General features: G+C 39.2%; 1 protein-coding gene and 1 long non-coding RNA gene across 38 annotated transcripts in view; one reads left to right on the forward strand and one right to left on the reverse strand.

The window, feature by feature from the left end:
• LOC146545285 (uncharacterized) overlaps positions 1-16416 on the reverse strand; it is an 86522-nt gene that overhangs the window by 14819 nt on the left and 55287 nt on the right. The gene's annotated exons all lie outside the window — the stretch shown is intronic.
• SLC17A8 (solute carrier family 17 member 8) overlaps positions 1-16416 on the forward strand; it is a 30511-nt gene that overhangs the window by 3948 nt on the left and 10147 nt on the right. Inside the window, exons 2-7 of the mRNA XM_003202173.5 lie at positions 3895-4147; positions 6190-6308; positions 11178-11292; positions 11748-11835; positions 14224-14310; positions 15105-15244. Coding sequence (XP_003202221.2) covers positions 3895-4147; positions 6190-6308; positions 11178-11292; positions 11748-11835; positions 14224-14310; positions 15105-15244 — 802 coding nt within the window. The remainder of the gene's footprint in view (positions 1-3894; positions 4148-6189; positions 6309-11177; positions 11293-11747; positions 11836-14223; positions 14311-15104; positions 15245-16416) is intronic.

Consider the following 16416-nt stretch of genomic DNA (forward strand, 5'->3'; position numbering starts at 1 on the left):
GAATGATTATGGAGACCAAACAGTTGATCTGGGCACGTGGAAGTTAGACTGTGTGGGCAATGTTTTCCTAGCCATGATGTCATGATAGCAGCTATAAAGTCACCTTTGCTAATGCAGATCTTGACAAGTACAGCACGCAGGCTTTTGTCCATGGCTGGTGAAAGTGCACTACTAATGATGGTGACTATGCTGAAAAATAGTGTCTTATAGCTGATAATTTTCTCTATCAGATATTGTTATTACACTCTTTGTATCAGTTGTGGTTTCTGCAGGAATAAATAGGAGACATTACTTTCAGAGCAACATGCGCAGTTCTATCCCACTTAAATAATTAGAAGAACAACTAATTCCTATGCTAAAACACATAAATTACAGATTGCAAAATGTGTATGTGTCCTATGAATTTTATTTATGACTGATTAAGTTTTAAAAACTTCAATTTTTCCAAAACTCTGCATGAATGAGAGTTAAAGCTCTTCAGAAAAGAAGAGAAACAACGTCAGATACAGAAATGTTACATGCAGTAGTTATAATATTTGGTCATGGAATATAGATGTAGATACCTTCAAACAGCCAAGATGTTCTTATGTGCCAAGTGTTGCATGTTTGCTGAAAACATCAGAGGGATATAAATACCAAACAAACATCTTCCCATCCAGCAAAATGCTCTCCAGCATTATTCAAATAATTAAAGAGACGACTGTTTCTGAACAGCTCTCTTCTAAATTATTAGTGTACAAGGAAAATTTCAGTGGCACCGCCAAATGATACTGATCAGCTCATCCTTTATGGATGTGTCATACCTTCATTCTACATCTACACTGTTCAGTGACACAAGGCCAAAATGCAAAGTGGAACACGGACTGTGTGAATGCTTGCACTGTTTACATTTTGCTCCAGCTTCATTTTTGGATTTGGAACTGTTTTCTCTGAGACACTTCTGCTATAGTAGAAGGATTAATATTAAGCTTTCAAGATACCAAATATTCTGTGATTATCTGAGGTCATGAATCAGTTCTCATCTGCTTTTATTAATGAGTAGTTGAATACAATAGCAAAATAATTAATTCCACTGCAGAAGCGATGTTGGACCATAGTGTTCATCCTCCTGCATCAACACTCCCAACAGCGAATTTGGAGTCAAAGGATGTTTTCGTGCCTATGTGAATTGACAGCTTGCTGAAAGCATCCAGAAAGGAACAGATGTTTTTGCTTTGGATGATGTGTCCAATCTTTGCCAGCTGTCCAAAAAATGATGCACCAATTAAAGCGCAATCTCTCTCATATAAGCAGAGTGGTAAAAGTACAAAAAAATGAGGAATTATGCTTTAATTCATTCAGTATCTTAGTTTACGCTGGAGTAAGACAATAAAATTACTTTTTTTGTTGTTAATAGATCTTTTGAGTTAACAATAATAGCTCTAGAAATAATTATTTGTCTTTTCCTGCCTTCTTCATTTTTGACATTTTATATGGTTTACACCAGCTGGCATGAGCACAGAGCAAGGAAAACACAGGGTCTTTCTTTTAAAGTGCCTCGCTGTGTTTCTGTCTGTACTCTCATTTCACCAACAGTGCTGTCTCTTTGCCAATGGATTGCAAGATCTCAGTCACCTTCAGTAACATCACAATCCTATCATGTTTCCTGTGTTACTTTGCTTTAATGCAAAGTCTTCACTCCAGCCTAAACCAAGCCAATTAAACTCCACAGTTAGCACTGCTCTGAGCAAGGGGTTAAATCAAATAACCATTTCAGTTTTGGTATTTCTTGGAAGTGTGAACTGATGTATTCTAACATGCTTTTTTTTTTTTCTTGTTGCTGAGAGTAAAGCTGGATTAACAGTTTTATTATATGATGTAAAAAAGAGTAATATAGCAAATGATGCACCTGAAGCTAGAAATGGAGCTCTGAAGCTATAAATGCTAAAAATTTAAAGTGAAATTTCCTATTTAAATCCACATGCAGCAGCCCCGGAAGCTACAGATATCATCTGTATTTGCAAAACCTTTAGTATGGAATATCATCCATTAGGTTATGGGCAGTACATTAGACACAAAGGAGTTGGAGAAAGCTGTGATTAAACAAAAAACTCTTCTTGAAAGAGCCAGCCAACCACTGTGTAACCAGGTGTAGTCCAACCATACAAGCTCTGGAAATATTTTTGAATAGCCGATTATTATATGGAAGACTGAAGTGCATTAGATTTCAGATACATTTCAGACCAGATGTTTGAAAGAAGAAAATAAGTTACCCATTACCAGAAAAGCATGAATTAAATCATTTCATCATCTTATACACTAAGCCGGGCTTTTTTTATATTAAGTATGTGCTCACATTTTAGTAGTGGTGAGAGCACCTCCATGGCGGACACAAAAAAAGCTGGATCCTGCACCCACTGATTCACAGCAGTGCCAAAGCTAAAAGGCTTCCTAACACAGCTGCTGATCAAGGCTTTCCTTTAGAGAACACTTAACCCTAATCTTGCAGGTGGTGTTCAGAGGGCAGTCATGCATTCAGAGTGTGCTTAGTGTTTTGGCATGTTGGAAAGCCTGTATACTCCATTTAAATCAAAGGCATTAGAAATTAATATTAGGAAAGGAAGTGTTTAGCTCCGGTTTAATGGTGTGTCTTCAGTTCCTTCTGATCTCATCTTTCCTACCAGAGACATTCCCCATTCCTACAGCACAGGGTGTTGGTATTTCCAATCACACTGGGAGACCAAATAAATTTTTAATTGCTTTAGCACAGGAAACTCTTTCCATAAGTGCAGGAAATAGCAATGGGCAACTGTTGTACTGATGAGACCATCTGTATTGTAAGATGCTGCTATAGAGTGCAACCTGGGATGATAGCAGCAGCTGTTTGCCTTCCAATGGGCCCTCCCTTTCCCTGCAGTTGGTGCAGTGAGAGCAGGCTGACATGCATAGGTACCATTTGCTCCTATTCCTAAGTAAACAGAAAAGTCCGTGTCTATGGACCTTGCCTCTGTATTCTCCCAGTTGCACTGCAGTGCCTACACAAAATTTGCTCCCAGGTGAAGCCCCTTCAGCCTCTGCTGCTGAGGGGCAGTGAGCAGAAAGTTGCTTAATTTTCAGATCTCACTGAACATTAATTATTTTAAAGAAAAGGCTAGAATGCTCAACAACAGGAGTTGAGCTTTGTAATGAGCTGGTGAGTGATATTTCACAACAGAGGGGTTACTTGTCATCAAATCCCCTTGGACAGAGAGAGCCTGGGCCTGGCTCTTACAGTCATAGAATTGCTTGGGTTGGAAGGACCCTGAAAGATCATCTAGTTCCAACCCCTCCTACCAAAGGCAGGGTTGGTGACCACTAAATGAGGATATCAGGTCAGACTGCCTAGGGCCTCATTCAGCTTGGGCTTTAACTCCTCCAGGGATGGGGCACCCACAGCTTCTCTGGGCAGCCTGTGCCAGGGCTTCACTATCCTCTCAGGGAAAAAATTTCCCCCAACATCTAATCTGAATCTGAGAAAAAATGCGCTCCATGCTGTAATTGCCCTTTCCTTGAAACACACTGCCAGTCTGTTCAGTGGATCTAATTAGAACTTAAGATGGATTTCTTCATGTGTATATATTGTTAACAACCAGCAGGATTTATCACAGCAGAGCTCATCAGACCTTTCATAACCATGCTTGTGAAAAGCCCACAAGCACTTCTATGCAAGCTGTCCAGCCAAATGTCTGGGATTTTGGAACTTCAGGGGTTTTTCGTGACAAAAATACAGGCTGTGTGTGCCCAGCATGATCTCATCGAAGCACCAAAAGGCAAACCCCTCACACAGAGGTGCTTTAATAGCTGACTGCAGCACCTAACTGTCCATCTATATTTCACAGTAAGGCATTTCCATTTTCTCTTGCTTCTTCTGTTTAGGAAAATCGATGGCACCAACATCGAGGAAGATCACATTGAGCTGACAGAAGAGGGGAGGCCTGTGCAGGCCAGCGCCCGCAAGCCGCAAGTGTGTGACTGTTACTGCTGTGGACTGCCCAAGCGCTACATCATCGCCATCATGAGCGGCCTGGGCTTTTGCATTTCCTTTGGAATTCGGTGCAACCTGGGTGTTGCCATCGTGCAAATGGTGAACAATAGTACTATTTATATTAATGGCAAACCAGAGCTGCAGGTGAGAAGCCATCCTCTATCTCCTGTTCTGACGTGCCTCCTTTGTAGAGTTGTCTAAGTGCCACATATAGAAGAACAGTGCATATATAGGTCAAAAACTGAGGCAGGAAGACATGCAAGTCTGGATTCCTACAGACGTGTGGTTTCTTTATCCTTATTTAGGTCTCTAAGTCACACAAAAATTCCGTGCAATATGAGCATTTGCAATGACATACAGAAAGTAAATAGCAGAAATGAGAACTGAGTTGGCTTGTGTGTTTATCAAGTTTTCAGTCTTTCAGCTGTAGGCAGATATTGTTTCAGCTGCAGAAGACTTTACTATTTACTGTCTTTCAGGAGAATACACACTGATGCTGCTACAGAAGGAATTATTAATCATTTTATGTATCACTAATCCCTATTCAGATCGGTGGATGAATTTCAGGACCTTAAAGTAGGTAATAGGGCAATAGTTACTTGCAAGTTATTGACATTGGGGAGTGCCATCTAGAAGTAATTGGAAATAGTACTAAGCTATCTCAGATTTGTGACGGATGGCACATGGTTCACAGAAGATGTCCACAAACTTTTAAAACCCAATGAACTGTATATTCAAAGCATATCTAAGTTTCTCCAGTCCTGCCTTGGTACAGGGCTGGGTTATCATGTGCGCCGGTTCTTGCATGTATAAAATTCACTTATTGTTGGATTCTGTTATAACAAGTTATTCACAGGAATACTGACTCTTATCTGATATTTCCCTGTGTTTCCCTTCAGATAACACCACCAAGTTGTTCTTTCTGGGCATCAGCAACTCTTGATAATGGAATTTTCTCTATGTCTCATGATGTCTCTGCAATTAACAAATTGACACTAAGTTGGAAATCACTAGTAGAAAAATAGATATTTTGAAAACTGAATTGCAACTCCATATACTTCCTTCTATACACACAAAGTAATATGAAAAAAGGAGACTGTAGGGTTTATCACTCTAATTTTTGTATTTCTGTCATGTTTTAGTGACGATTCTAGTTCAGAATATAAGACTATCTGTGCTGTGATGCTTAACCACCTTTCCTTGCCATGTGATTAGCCCTAAAATAATCATGAAGCAAAACAACATTGTTTCTCTTTTCTCCAGAATAGCTCTTCTGAATGGAAGGTTCAAGGAGAAAATGTTGACACTGGTCTTACGTTAGTGTGATTGAACTGAGTCAAGCCCTGTTTTGATGTCCTAGAATGATGGGCAGGAAGGGCACCTTGGGTCACCTTATCTTCACTCTCGTATGTTTTTTTCTGGGTTTTGACTATCCCTCTTCTGAACAGAATATGTTAAAACAGACTCATCAGAGAAATGCTCTTAATCAGGAAGATTTGAGACGACTGAAACTATTTGGTATTCAAGGATGACATGTAGAAATATTTCTCTTAGTTCTAGACATTATTGGCTAGGAATCATCTGTGACCTGTCTGGGGATGGTATTCTGTATCCAAATCCAACCCTATGATTGGCATCACTTTTTATAAAAGATACACTAGTCAGCTAGCATTAACCTAACTTTCAGATTACTTCTTCAGATGTTACCCTTTCTCTCTATTCTTCTATAAACGTTTTCTGTTCCCATACTACTATTTAATGTAGATACTGGATGGTCAGAGTTTTACCTGGATGGGATAAACTCCAGCTTGAGCAATCTTGTTGAGTAAAAGGATGTGCCCATTGAAAGGTAGCAGGTCCTTCTTATAACAACAAGCTGGCCTGAAAACAAAGTCTTCAAGTCTAAGCAGCATAAGGGAAGCAGTGGCAAGAGCCAAAGATGAAGGGCCAGCACCAACTGCCTTTTGGTTGAACTCTTTTCTCTTAGTCGACCTGACAGAGCAGAAGCAGTAATTCCACCTACCAGTTTGACAGCATTTTGCCACAAATGGAGAAGATTCAATCAAAGTAACACCAGTGCAGAGAGATTATCTTGATCTGTAGGATGGAGTGACTTCTGTGAGACTTGCAAATAGTGTTTACCTCGTAATAAGCGTGCTTTTACATTTTTTATGTTTCTTTTACAGAAAGCCCAGTTCAACTGGGATCCTGAGACAGTGGGACTCATACACGGCTCTTTCTTCTGGGGTTACATTGTGACACAAATTCCAGGAGGTTTCATTGCAAACAAATTGGCTGCTAACAGGTTAGAAAACAATAATCAAAAGAGTTAAGCTTTACAGGTTACAAATGTCTGTTTTATATTTCTTACTAACACAGTGAACAAAGGTGCTTAAAGAACTTGAAGCTGAACTTGCAGTATTAATGTCTATAACCAAAAAAGGAGCTAGACTTCTGTAATAGGTCTGATTTCTGCTTCTTCCAAGTGACTTGTTCATCTCAAATGTTTACACATTTATTGTTTTCTAAATAACAGTGCTTTCTGGAGGATGTTAGGAACACACACCTGATGCTTGAGATAATGCTTGTAGCATCTGTGTTTCAGAAGTGCTTCAGTGCTTTTAACTCAACTTACCAAGTTTTTTTTTTCCAAATAAATTTGACTTTTCTCCTTTAAAATTTCCCTGTGGATTGAAATTTTCCAGAAATTTTGAAGCTGGGCATTTAGAAGGTACAGAACTATTTATATTCTGAAGGCACAAGCCCATTCTCATGCACATTTCTATGAAATCAACATAGTTATGCTGTCTGTGGTTGGATACAGTAGTAATTAGGATTGCCCAGAACTGTTCTAATGGAGTCTCATGATTTCTGTATAACAAAGTCTGAACTTCTACACAGATTATTTCCATGTCCATTTTGTTTGTGGGCTGTTTCTTTGTTGTTGTTGTTTTTGTTTTTAATTCAACCATTTTTGAAAATAACAATAAGAAAAGTTGCTAATTTTGCCAAAGATAATTTTGTTTTTAAGCTTTACTTCAAAAAGTATGCAGAATTTGGAATATGATCCCAACTGAAACAAAGTGCTTGTCTGAAGACAGCTGGTTGTAAATGAACTCATGAGATATGAATGTGGAAGACATTTGAGATCTACAGATGAAAAAGAGGGTTAGCACTCATACTTTTCTCTGCAAACAAGATTTGACATCTACAATGGCTTTCACAACTGGAGAAAAAAAACTAAGACCAGCTTTGCATTGCTTTGCCTCAATAAAAGTACTTTGTGCTCTGTACTCTTCAGAGAGTTACAGGGGTTACAAGGCTGTCTAAGCATTCTCCTCACCCTTGTCTCTTATGGAAATGACTTCAGGATGGAGTCATCCCATGGATTTTCCAGAAGTTCAGCCCCAGCTCTGTTCTATCTGAAACAAAGAGTTACTCTCAATTTAGTTTGCACTTCTTCAACAGTACTAGCAGCCTCAGTTCTTCATTTCTCTACCATATGAGGGGCCTAAGCAGGATGCTTTTCATTCTGTTGCATAAGCCAAACAAATTAGCTAGGTTTAATCATTTTCCTTCTCTTTCCAGTCTTGCCACAAAATTTGGCCACTGAAGGGCTCAAAAACACAGATGTACACACTGTTGGCTGAATAATTCAGTATGTTATTAATTTCGCTTCTGTTACCTTTATATTTTTTATTAACAGTAAAATCAACCAAGTATACCCTATAGCTCAACATATTCTATCAGCTAACTGCTTCCTTAGGTATCTATCATGCATATGCACAGGAAGCTATACTTCTGTCCCCATTATACTTTCAGACTCACTTTGGTTCTACAATATGACACCACATTATAGATTTAATTACGACTGGATTTGGGAATAGAATCTGCTTGAGGAAGAACACCCCCCCTAAAAGATAAACTAAAAGAGTATTCCTGTTTGTAATAATAGGACTCGCAGACCTGACTAACTCTACGTTTTTCCTATATTCTTTGTTCTCCCTACCAGTTTCTGCTTGGGTAGATTCAGCAGTATTTCCCTTTCAGAGGGGTAACATCTGCTTGCTAACACCACAGGGCAGGAAACAGGCAGAGCTGGGGCAAACCTGTGAACTCACCTCCCCTAGAAAGAGAAACGTTTTCTGTCTCACAACTTTGCTTAGTATTACTCTGCCCTATTACTGTGTTACAGATTTAGGTATAGTGTCTTTTGTTACCTGTTTAAATTCTGCTCACCACTGTGGAACCTTGAACACACATGGAAACTCTCCCCCTCCCACCCCCCCCAACAAGCATTAATGCAAATAGTTGTGTTTAATAACGTGGCATTCAAACAGATCTCAGAACAAAGGAAAATATTAAGTACTTAATGCTTTTCATTAAAACTACCTGACACCAAGTAGGTTGCTTTATGCATATCCAAATTTGTATATATCTGTGTTCCACCAAAAAGTTCACTGTTTACTGACTATGTTCTTTTGATTTACTGCTTATCCTCCAACATGTGTCCTAACAAAATTTCTTGATTCTTGGTGGTGACGAGGAGACATGAAACATAAAGCACCCCATGGTATCAGCTTTTGGTAATGGCACACTGCTGGGCAGAGGAGTCTGTTGCTGGAGAAAGCTGTTTTGATGCTAAGTAGTAACTGGCTATGGATCACAGTAGTGAGGAGAAAAGAATATATTAGTGAATTGAAAAGAACTGGTGTATTCTTGTCCATGGTGGAGACCAGCTTCTTTGGGATTGAAGGCTTGAAACTGCTGGAAAGACGCTGGCCGGCTATTTGCAGAAACACTACTTTGCCTTGCCTGTTAGTAACAAAAGAGGGGCTGGTTCTAACACAGTGTACATGATGCATTTACAACCTGGGTGTGTTAGGAGTTGACATTAAGTGAAGTGGCAAAGACTGGAAACTCAATCCCAAGAGCTAACTGGTTGGGTAGTAAAACATGTTCTTTCTTATGGCTTATTCATTCTTCCACTTGCTCTATAACTTACTTTTCTACATAATTTGCTGTAGTTCCCTAAGATGGCCAGTTGCACTATGATAACATAACTCTACCCATGGCAATGAAAACTCAAGGCACAAAACTCTTCACTGATCATAACAGAGCTCTCAGTAATGCTCATTTCTTAGCTAAATGCTTATTTGGCGTTGAAAGCAGCCTCCTAAATGTCAAGATGCAATCACAGGCTTTGTATACTACTTCAGATTTTCAGACTAGTTTCTATACAAATTCATTCCTTTGTCATTTCCCTCTGTCAGCCTGCTCAGCTTCTTTGCTTTTGTGTTCATGTGTTGATTGCTTTCTTGTCACTATGGTTATGAGCTGTCCAGGTATGAGCTGCTGCATTTGTCAAGAGGTGTACAGGATGAGAAAAAACAATGTTGATCTCTGACTGTAGATTCTTTGCGCTATAATGCAATCATTAATTCCTCCGTAGATCATAAACTTGGATTTAAAATATGATGTGTCATATATTTCCTGTGAATGTTTCCAAAAAAAAAAAAAAGAAGAAGAAGAAGAAAAATGCTGCTGACATCAGAAGACTTTACAAGTTTATGAATATTTTTCAATGGAAGATGATAAATAGCCATACATAGTGAGATCTCCATATGTCTTTGGCAGAAAAATCAAAAAGGAGAAAATATTTCTGCTGTCATTATTTCAGTTTAAATATCTAATACCATTCCTATATCAGAATGAAGCTTAATCTGTCATCTGTCATTTTTTAAATGCCACAGGCATAATAAGCCAATGCAGAACTGTTCAACACCAGTGAGTTTGAAGAGCAAAGAGCAATTGCTTCAAAGAGCAGTTGCTGCCAGCTAGTATCAGTGTAGCCAGGAGCTGAGGACCTCTGCCACAAGGGAGAGATGAAACTCAGGTGTGACCCTCAGTCTTGGGATAAGAGAAGGCTGTTCTGACCCAACCTCCCATCTTCTAACACACTGTGATTCCCAAGGCCGTCAGCCAGTGCAGCTTTCTATCTGCAGAATGAACTCTTTCTGCCAGTTCTAATAGTTTTCTGTGCTGTGAGAGAATTTGAGAGGGGATCCTCCTGCATATCATCTTCCAAAGATGTTGGAGTCATGAACTCTTGATATTCAAAGTGTAGCAGATACTGAATCCTGTCTGTAGTACAAAAAGAGAACCCGAGACTTCGATCAGCCGGGTGTGAAAATGTATGCAAGCCTGCAACCATCCTGTACTGAAATGACTGCACTGTGGCCCAGCTGTCCATCATGTCTATTGTCACTATTGTTTATTATTAATACAATGCATTAAGTTTGCACCGCTGTTCAGTTAAGCTGAGAAAAGCCCATGTCTCTACTGGGAAGAGCTCCCACAGACTGTGAGGCATGAGACAGACCCAGCTCTGAGTGTATCCCCAGGGCCTCTGAGTGTTCTGAAGTTTTGAGGATGTTGCTTGGATCTATAACTACCACACAGATTTTTCTGCTGCCCATTTTTCTAATGGATGGTAATCTCTGGAAGGCTGCAAAGATTTCCCAAAGGCCCCAGATACATGGAGAACTCTGGCTGACTTGCACCCAGCTGCAGGAAGTGTTCTTCCCAAGCAAGGAACAAAATGTTCGTATCATATCTTTCACAGAAGCTCTCTTGTAGAAGCACCCCTTCTATGCCACAGTTGCAAAGAACGCTTTTATCTATTATTTAGAGAACTGATGTTGGGAAGGAGCTGATCTCAAACTGCGCTGTTATGAGTTTTAGCTGCAGGAAGAGGAAATAATCAGCATGCTCCCACATTTCAGTAAGGCACTCAAACAAGACTTTACATGATTTAAGTCAAACCCTACTGACACAAAAGAATTCAAGTACTTCCCAGAATAGGAATAATGCTCTTAGTTCAGGGCTTGTGTAAACAGCTTAGCCACCAGCAACTACACCAAAGTCTCATCCTCTGAGATAGAGGAATAAAACAAAACTTTTGTTTACGTGTGCATAAAACTCCTATCTCATTCAGCGAAGAAAATGCAGTGACATTATGTGAATTTACCCCTTTTGCCATAAATTTACAATTATCTGTGTTGGTGACTTGGTGGGCAGTGGAGAAGTTGTCTTTGAGATTGTACCTGAGAACAATGTTGCTTCTGAAAAGCAGATAATAATGACATTCTCTTTTGTGATACTTTTTTCAAAGGGTGTTTGGAGCAGCTATTTTTCTAACATCTACACTGAACATGTTCATCCCTTCTGCAGCAAGAGTACATTACGGCTGTGTGATGTTTGTAAGAATTCTGCAAGGTCTGGTGGAGGTAAGAACATTCACCACTTTCATTTGGGGAAATTTGGTTTTTAAAAAAAGTTTGAAACATTTTGGTCAGGTTTTCTGATCCATCTACAGTTCTACTTGTTACTCTTTTTTTTTTTCTTTCCATTGGTATTTTTACGGTGATGTTTTTTTTCTTATGTTGATTCATATTTTTAAATTTAAAGGAGCTTAAAATAATTGATTAATAGTACTGCAGATAGACCTAGTTCTGCCTATGTAAGCCATCCACTGCATGCACTAAGCAGCGTTTTTAACCCAGGACACCATACCATTTAAGTTAATTTGCCATCTACACACTCCCCAAAGGAAAACTCTCCCAGGCTTATTTTAAGCTTTCCGATGTAGTGACAATGAGCTAGACAGGTTAACTCTTTCAGCAACTGCTTAAAGTAGGAATGCAGTGAAAGAAAATCATATGATGTGTGAAATGTCTGCTAGGGCGTCACCTACCCAGCCTGCCATGGGATGTGGAGTAAATGGGCTCCTCCACTGGAGAGAAGCAGGTTGGCAACGACATCGTTCTGTGGTAAGTTGATAGGGTTATGAGTGTATTGACATATATATTATTCATTTTATGGTTCACTTTTTTTTTTTTCCATTTGTTCAGTCTTTAGGCATTCTATCTGCTGTATGCATTGAACTGACTAATTAAGCATGCACTTGACAACTATTTTAAAGGACTTGAGGGCTTGGTCAGTCTTGTTTTTTGTTCTGCTGGTTGGGTCTTTCCTACTACTGGCAGACAGACTTCTAGAAGGTGGCTTGTAGGAAATTTCAGAAGGCTTTGGGAAAAGGAATCCAGTGGAAAGTTGGGAGAAATAAAATTCTTTCATTCAATTTTAGCCTCTAACAAGAGCCTTAGATCTTTCTATGAAACATGGAGCAGGAAAAATACTGAGTTTTACATCTTGTTCTCTTTTCATTCATGTCCATATTAAGAATAAAGGGTTTTTCTTCTTTTAATTCTATCCTCTGAGTAGCAGGTTTTAAAAGAAATGCTGCAGGTCACTTTGTGCTACCACATTTTCATTCCAGAGAAGACTATCTTGACTCTCATGCCTTTCTAGCCCTTTCATTTCTTCATCTTATTTCAGTGGCCAGCCTAGCTGCTGATTTCAGGGTGTCTTCTTATTGACTTCAGGGTGGATTTGGATAGAAGGCTAAATGGGAGGAAGATAAGGCATAACCCAAATGCACCTCCTCCATTCTCATACCCTAAAAGGTCCAGAGTATGGAGCAGAAATGATTGTGGTGTGATTTAAGGGGGGCTGCTGTGAGAGTGAAGGAAAAGTCCTACTTATTAACTTCGGTCTGTTGTTTCTTATCCTCTAAGACACACATCTCTATTTGCCTTGTCCTTTCCCACTTGTAAAAGGGAACTTGGAACGGTGAGAGGGTGTTTAATAATATTGAAGACAAATCAGAAATAGTAACACTTTGAAAAGTGAGCAGCTGAGAGTGGAGGAAGAAACAACAAAGAAAATAAGCATTGTTGATGGGCTAAAGCCAGCTGAAGACAAATGTCTGTGAGAGAGAATATGTAACAGAAAATATAAAAGTCACAGGAAATTATTGTCTGTTAGCAGTGGAACTGAAAAGCTTGGGAAAATGCAGGTCTAAAATGCATGTGGAACAGTAGGAAAAAAAAAAAAAGACTGAAATGTGAAAAAATGTATTTTCTTTTAATACTCTGGGAATGCTATTTTTACTGTTTTTACTACATTTTACAAATGACTCTGGTATTTAGTGATTATTTAGGAGTTTCAAATTTCTGCAGAGGAACAGACTAAAAAAGAGGCAGCAGATAAAGATTCATCCTGTAGCTCAATATCCATTTCAGTTCAGAGATCATCAGTTCTCTCTTTCACTCTTGTAAGGTGAACAGAGATGATGGAAAGATTAGGAAGCCCTGTGTTACCCGTGTTCCTGGTTTCTCTATTTTCTTGCCTGGGGCTTCGCTACTTCTGCAAGAACATTGAATTAATTGTACAGAGGCAAAGGGTCTCTGCAACAAGAAGTGTTTGCTAATGAATGGAGTGAGGTGTACTTCTGCATTTGCCTGTAGCTTTAGGTTGTAGGTGTTTGTTAGCAAAGTATATAATAAAGTCAAAAGCATGTGTATCTTATTTCCTAAAGTAATTCAAAGCAACACTTCTCACATGTCATTATTTTGTGCTGATGCCAAATGTCCAGATTACATGAATCCTCCTTGGAATCTTCATTGAAATTTATTTCCAAGTACTTAAATTCTCAGTTTTTTCTGCAAGTCATTCAGAAATTTATTTAGCCAGTAATGTATGTTTCTCAGTCTGAAAACCTTGGCATAGATTACTTTTTCACTTTAAAAAATAAATAAATAAATAAAATTGTCCTGTGTCAACATTAGGCTGTTTATTCTGTGCGTTTGTTCATGCCACTGCATAAACTAAATGTGATTAAATAGTCTCAGGGCTGATGTGAGCCTCCACTTGCAGTGCTTGTCGGGTGGTGGGGCTAGAGTCATGACAGAAGCTTCTCAGCATATTGGCAGCCATCGGGCTTTCTGGGCACCAAAAGGGCTTCTGAAACTCAAGCTGTTGGCTTCTCTGAGGTTTCCTTCATATGCCACAGGGTTAAGTGGGAATCCCCTCTTCAGATCTTAAGTTACGCCTGTGTGGTGGTACGCCATCAGTGTCAGCTTTGTGAATCTCATTTACCTAGGTTACCACATTCCTTCTGGCCACAGAATGAGCTAGATGATCCCACTCCAGGAAAGAGCCTGTCTCTCCATCCCAGTAAAAATATCACAACCGCCATCCCATCACAAATGTTCACACACAGAAGAAATAAATAAATAAAAATGATGTCAGCCTGTAGTAAGGGCTAGATTCATTTAACGTTGTTGATGTGTTTTCTTAATCCTTTTTCTCCTCAGGGTCATATGCAGGTGCAGTGGTTGCCATGCCATTGGCAGGAGTGCTAGTACAGTATATAGGATGGTCATCAGTCTTCTATATTTATGGTGAGTTCTTAACATAAAGAATCTCCTCTCCTCAAATGGTATTGCCTGCAGTTTTGTTAATCTTGTGTGATGGGTATCAAAGTTGTTCTGAGGACTGAAGTGGTTGCAAGTGGGTCTTCCCAATTATTCTCTACTTGTGGCAGCTTCTGAAAACTTTTGTTTTGTAATCTATTGTAGCATGTTTTAAAATTGTAATGACCAGACTACAGTCCATGGTATAAAGGACCAACAGGAAACACTTTCTGTCTTTCTGTAGTGTGCTTTGTAGAAGTGACACGTGGTCCCATGACAGGGCTGGATACAGTTGTGCAGGTTGCTCTGCAACACAAGCACTCAAGTGATACATATCCCAGAGCACCCTATTCAGCATAAGGGTCCACATACACTACTGATAGGAAGCCTAAAGCTTCAGAAACCTTCTGCCCTGAAAAATCTGTCCCATGCAGTTGAGATGAGTTTTCTGTCTTCTCTGGTTGTGAAGCCTTTGTATGCAGATGTGAACATGTTAAGATCATTCTGTTATTTTTTTCTCTCAGTTCCACATAAAACTTTGTTTCTACCTTTTTTTCTGCCCTACACATACTGTGTCATAAGAGCAACAGAATGCTGAAACACTTTGCAAACAGGCATTTAGTATGTACACAGTCGGGAATCATTTTTTCTCCCTTCTCTGAGCATTTTTTTTAATGGAGATTTGGTTTAATTGGCTGTTGAAATTACCTTAACACCTTTAGATATAGAAGTATGGCTTAATTGGCTTTTAAAACTGAGTTTTGCTTTTCCTGCTTCTCTAGGAATGTTTGGGATTGTTTGGTACATGTTCTGGCTGCTTCATGCCTATGAGAGTCCAGCTGCACACCCAACAATAACCAGAGAAGAAAGAGTATATATAGAAACAAGTATTGGAGAAGGAGCCAGCCTTGCTAGTGCAGGCGTAAGTAAAAAAGCTTTCCAGTGGCTAGTTATAATTCGTGAGCTCTTTGCATAACATCAGCACATAATGGGATAGATACAGTTAGCTTCATAAGAACAGCAAAACTATTTCTGTTGAAGTTTAGGTCTGTTTGTTTTATGAGATTGCAGTATGAGCCTCATGCAAGGGTACAGGACAAATTCAGGAACAGGCAAAACCCGTAGGGCTGTTTCAGCTCTTGGTTTACAGAGCATCCCTAGTCAGGGAGAGGATGGAGTGGGGAGAGCAGTAAACAACACATTCTGGTATATTCTTGAGTAATTATCAGACTTGATCTGAAATAAATCCCCAAACTAATGGAAATACCTAAGAAGGATCTGGCTCTGGATGTTAAATTACCAAGCTGCCTTATGGGCTCCTACCAAGGATGACTGAAATTCTGAGAGCTCAGGCTGGGACTTCTGCCCTGCTCTCTCACACAATAGCTCAGTATTCTGTATTAAGAGTTCTCTCCTCAGGAGGATCCTGGGAATTTGCAAGCAAAACTTATTTTCCTGTCAAACATTATCCCTTTAAGTATTACATTATCCCTTTAAGTAACTCATTATTGCTATAGGCAAAAAAACAAAGATTTTTTTCAATACATTGCCCCTCCTTGGCTTTACTATTTAACATTCTGGGGGAAAAAAAAAGAAAAAAAAAGAAAAAAAAAGTCAACTCTCCAAACCCTATCCTCTACATGTTTTGGATAACAGATTAAGAGAAAGCATGAAGTATCAGGCTCTCCTTTTGGACATGCGCATGAAGTTTGGCTGAAGTCACTGTTTGGAGACATACACACTTGTTTCAAGACATGATTTTGCCCTTGCTACTGAAGATTTGACTACAGAAGACACTAGTACCATCATCATGTGTTCACGCATGACTGCAGACACACAGTTGCCTGTGGAACACAGCTACTATTTTAAAGAAAGGAGAATTCTAATGAATATTACAGTAATTACTGATTTAGGCTTCTGACTTGATATTTATTTCAAGTGAATAGATCTCTGAACTGTTTTTTGCTCCTGCTGTATGGAATATTTAAGCATAAATATAAATTGGAAATGCCGAAAGTAAATTATATGAATTAAATCCTCTACTACAAGCTTTTTTGCTGAATGAAATGAATTAGTTGAAGCAAGTAGCAGCCT

Source organism: Meleagris gallopavo, chromosome 1 (assembly GCF_905368555.1).
Source record: "Meleagris gallopavo chromosome 1, MGAL_WU_HG_1.1, whole genome shotgun sequence".
Classification (NCBI taxonomy): domain Eukaryota; kingdom Metazoa; phylum Chordata; class Aves; order Galliformes; family Phasianidae; genus Meleagris; species Meleagris gallopavo.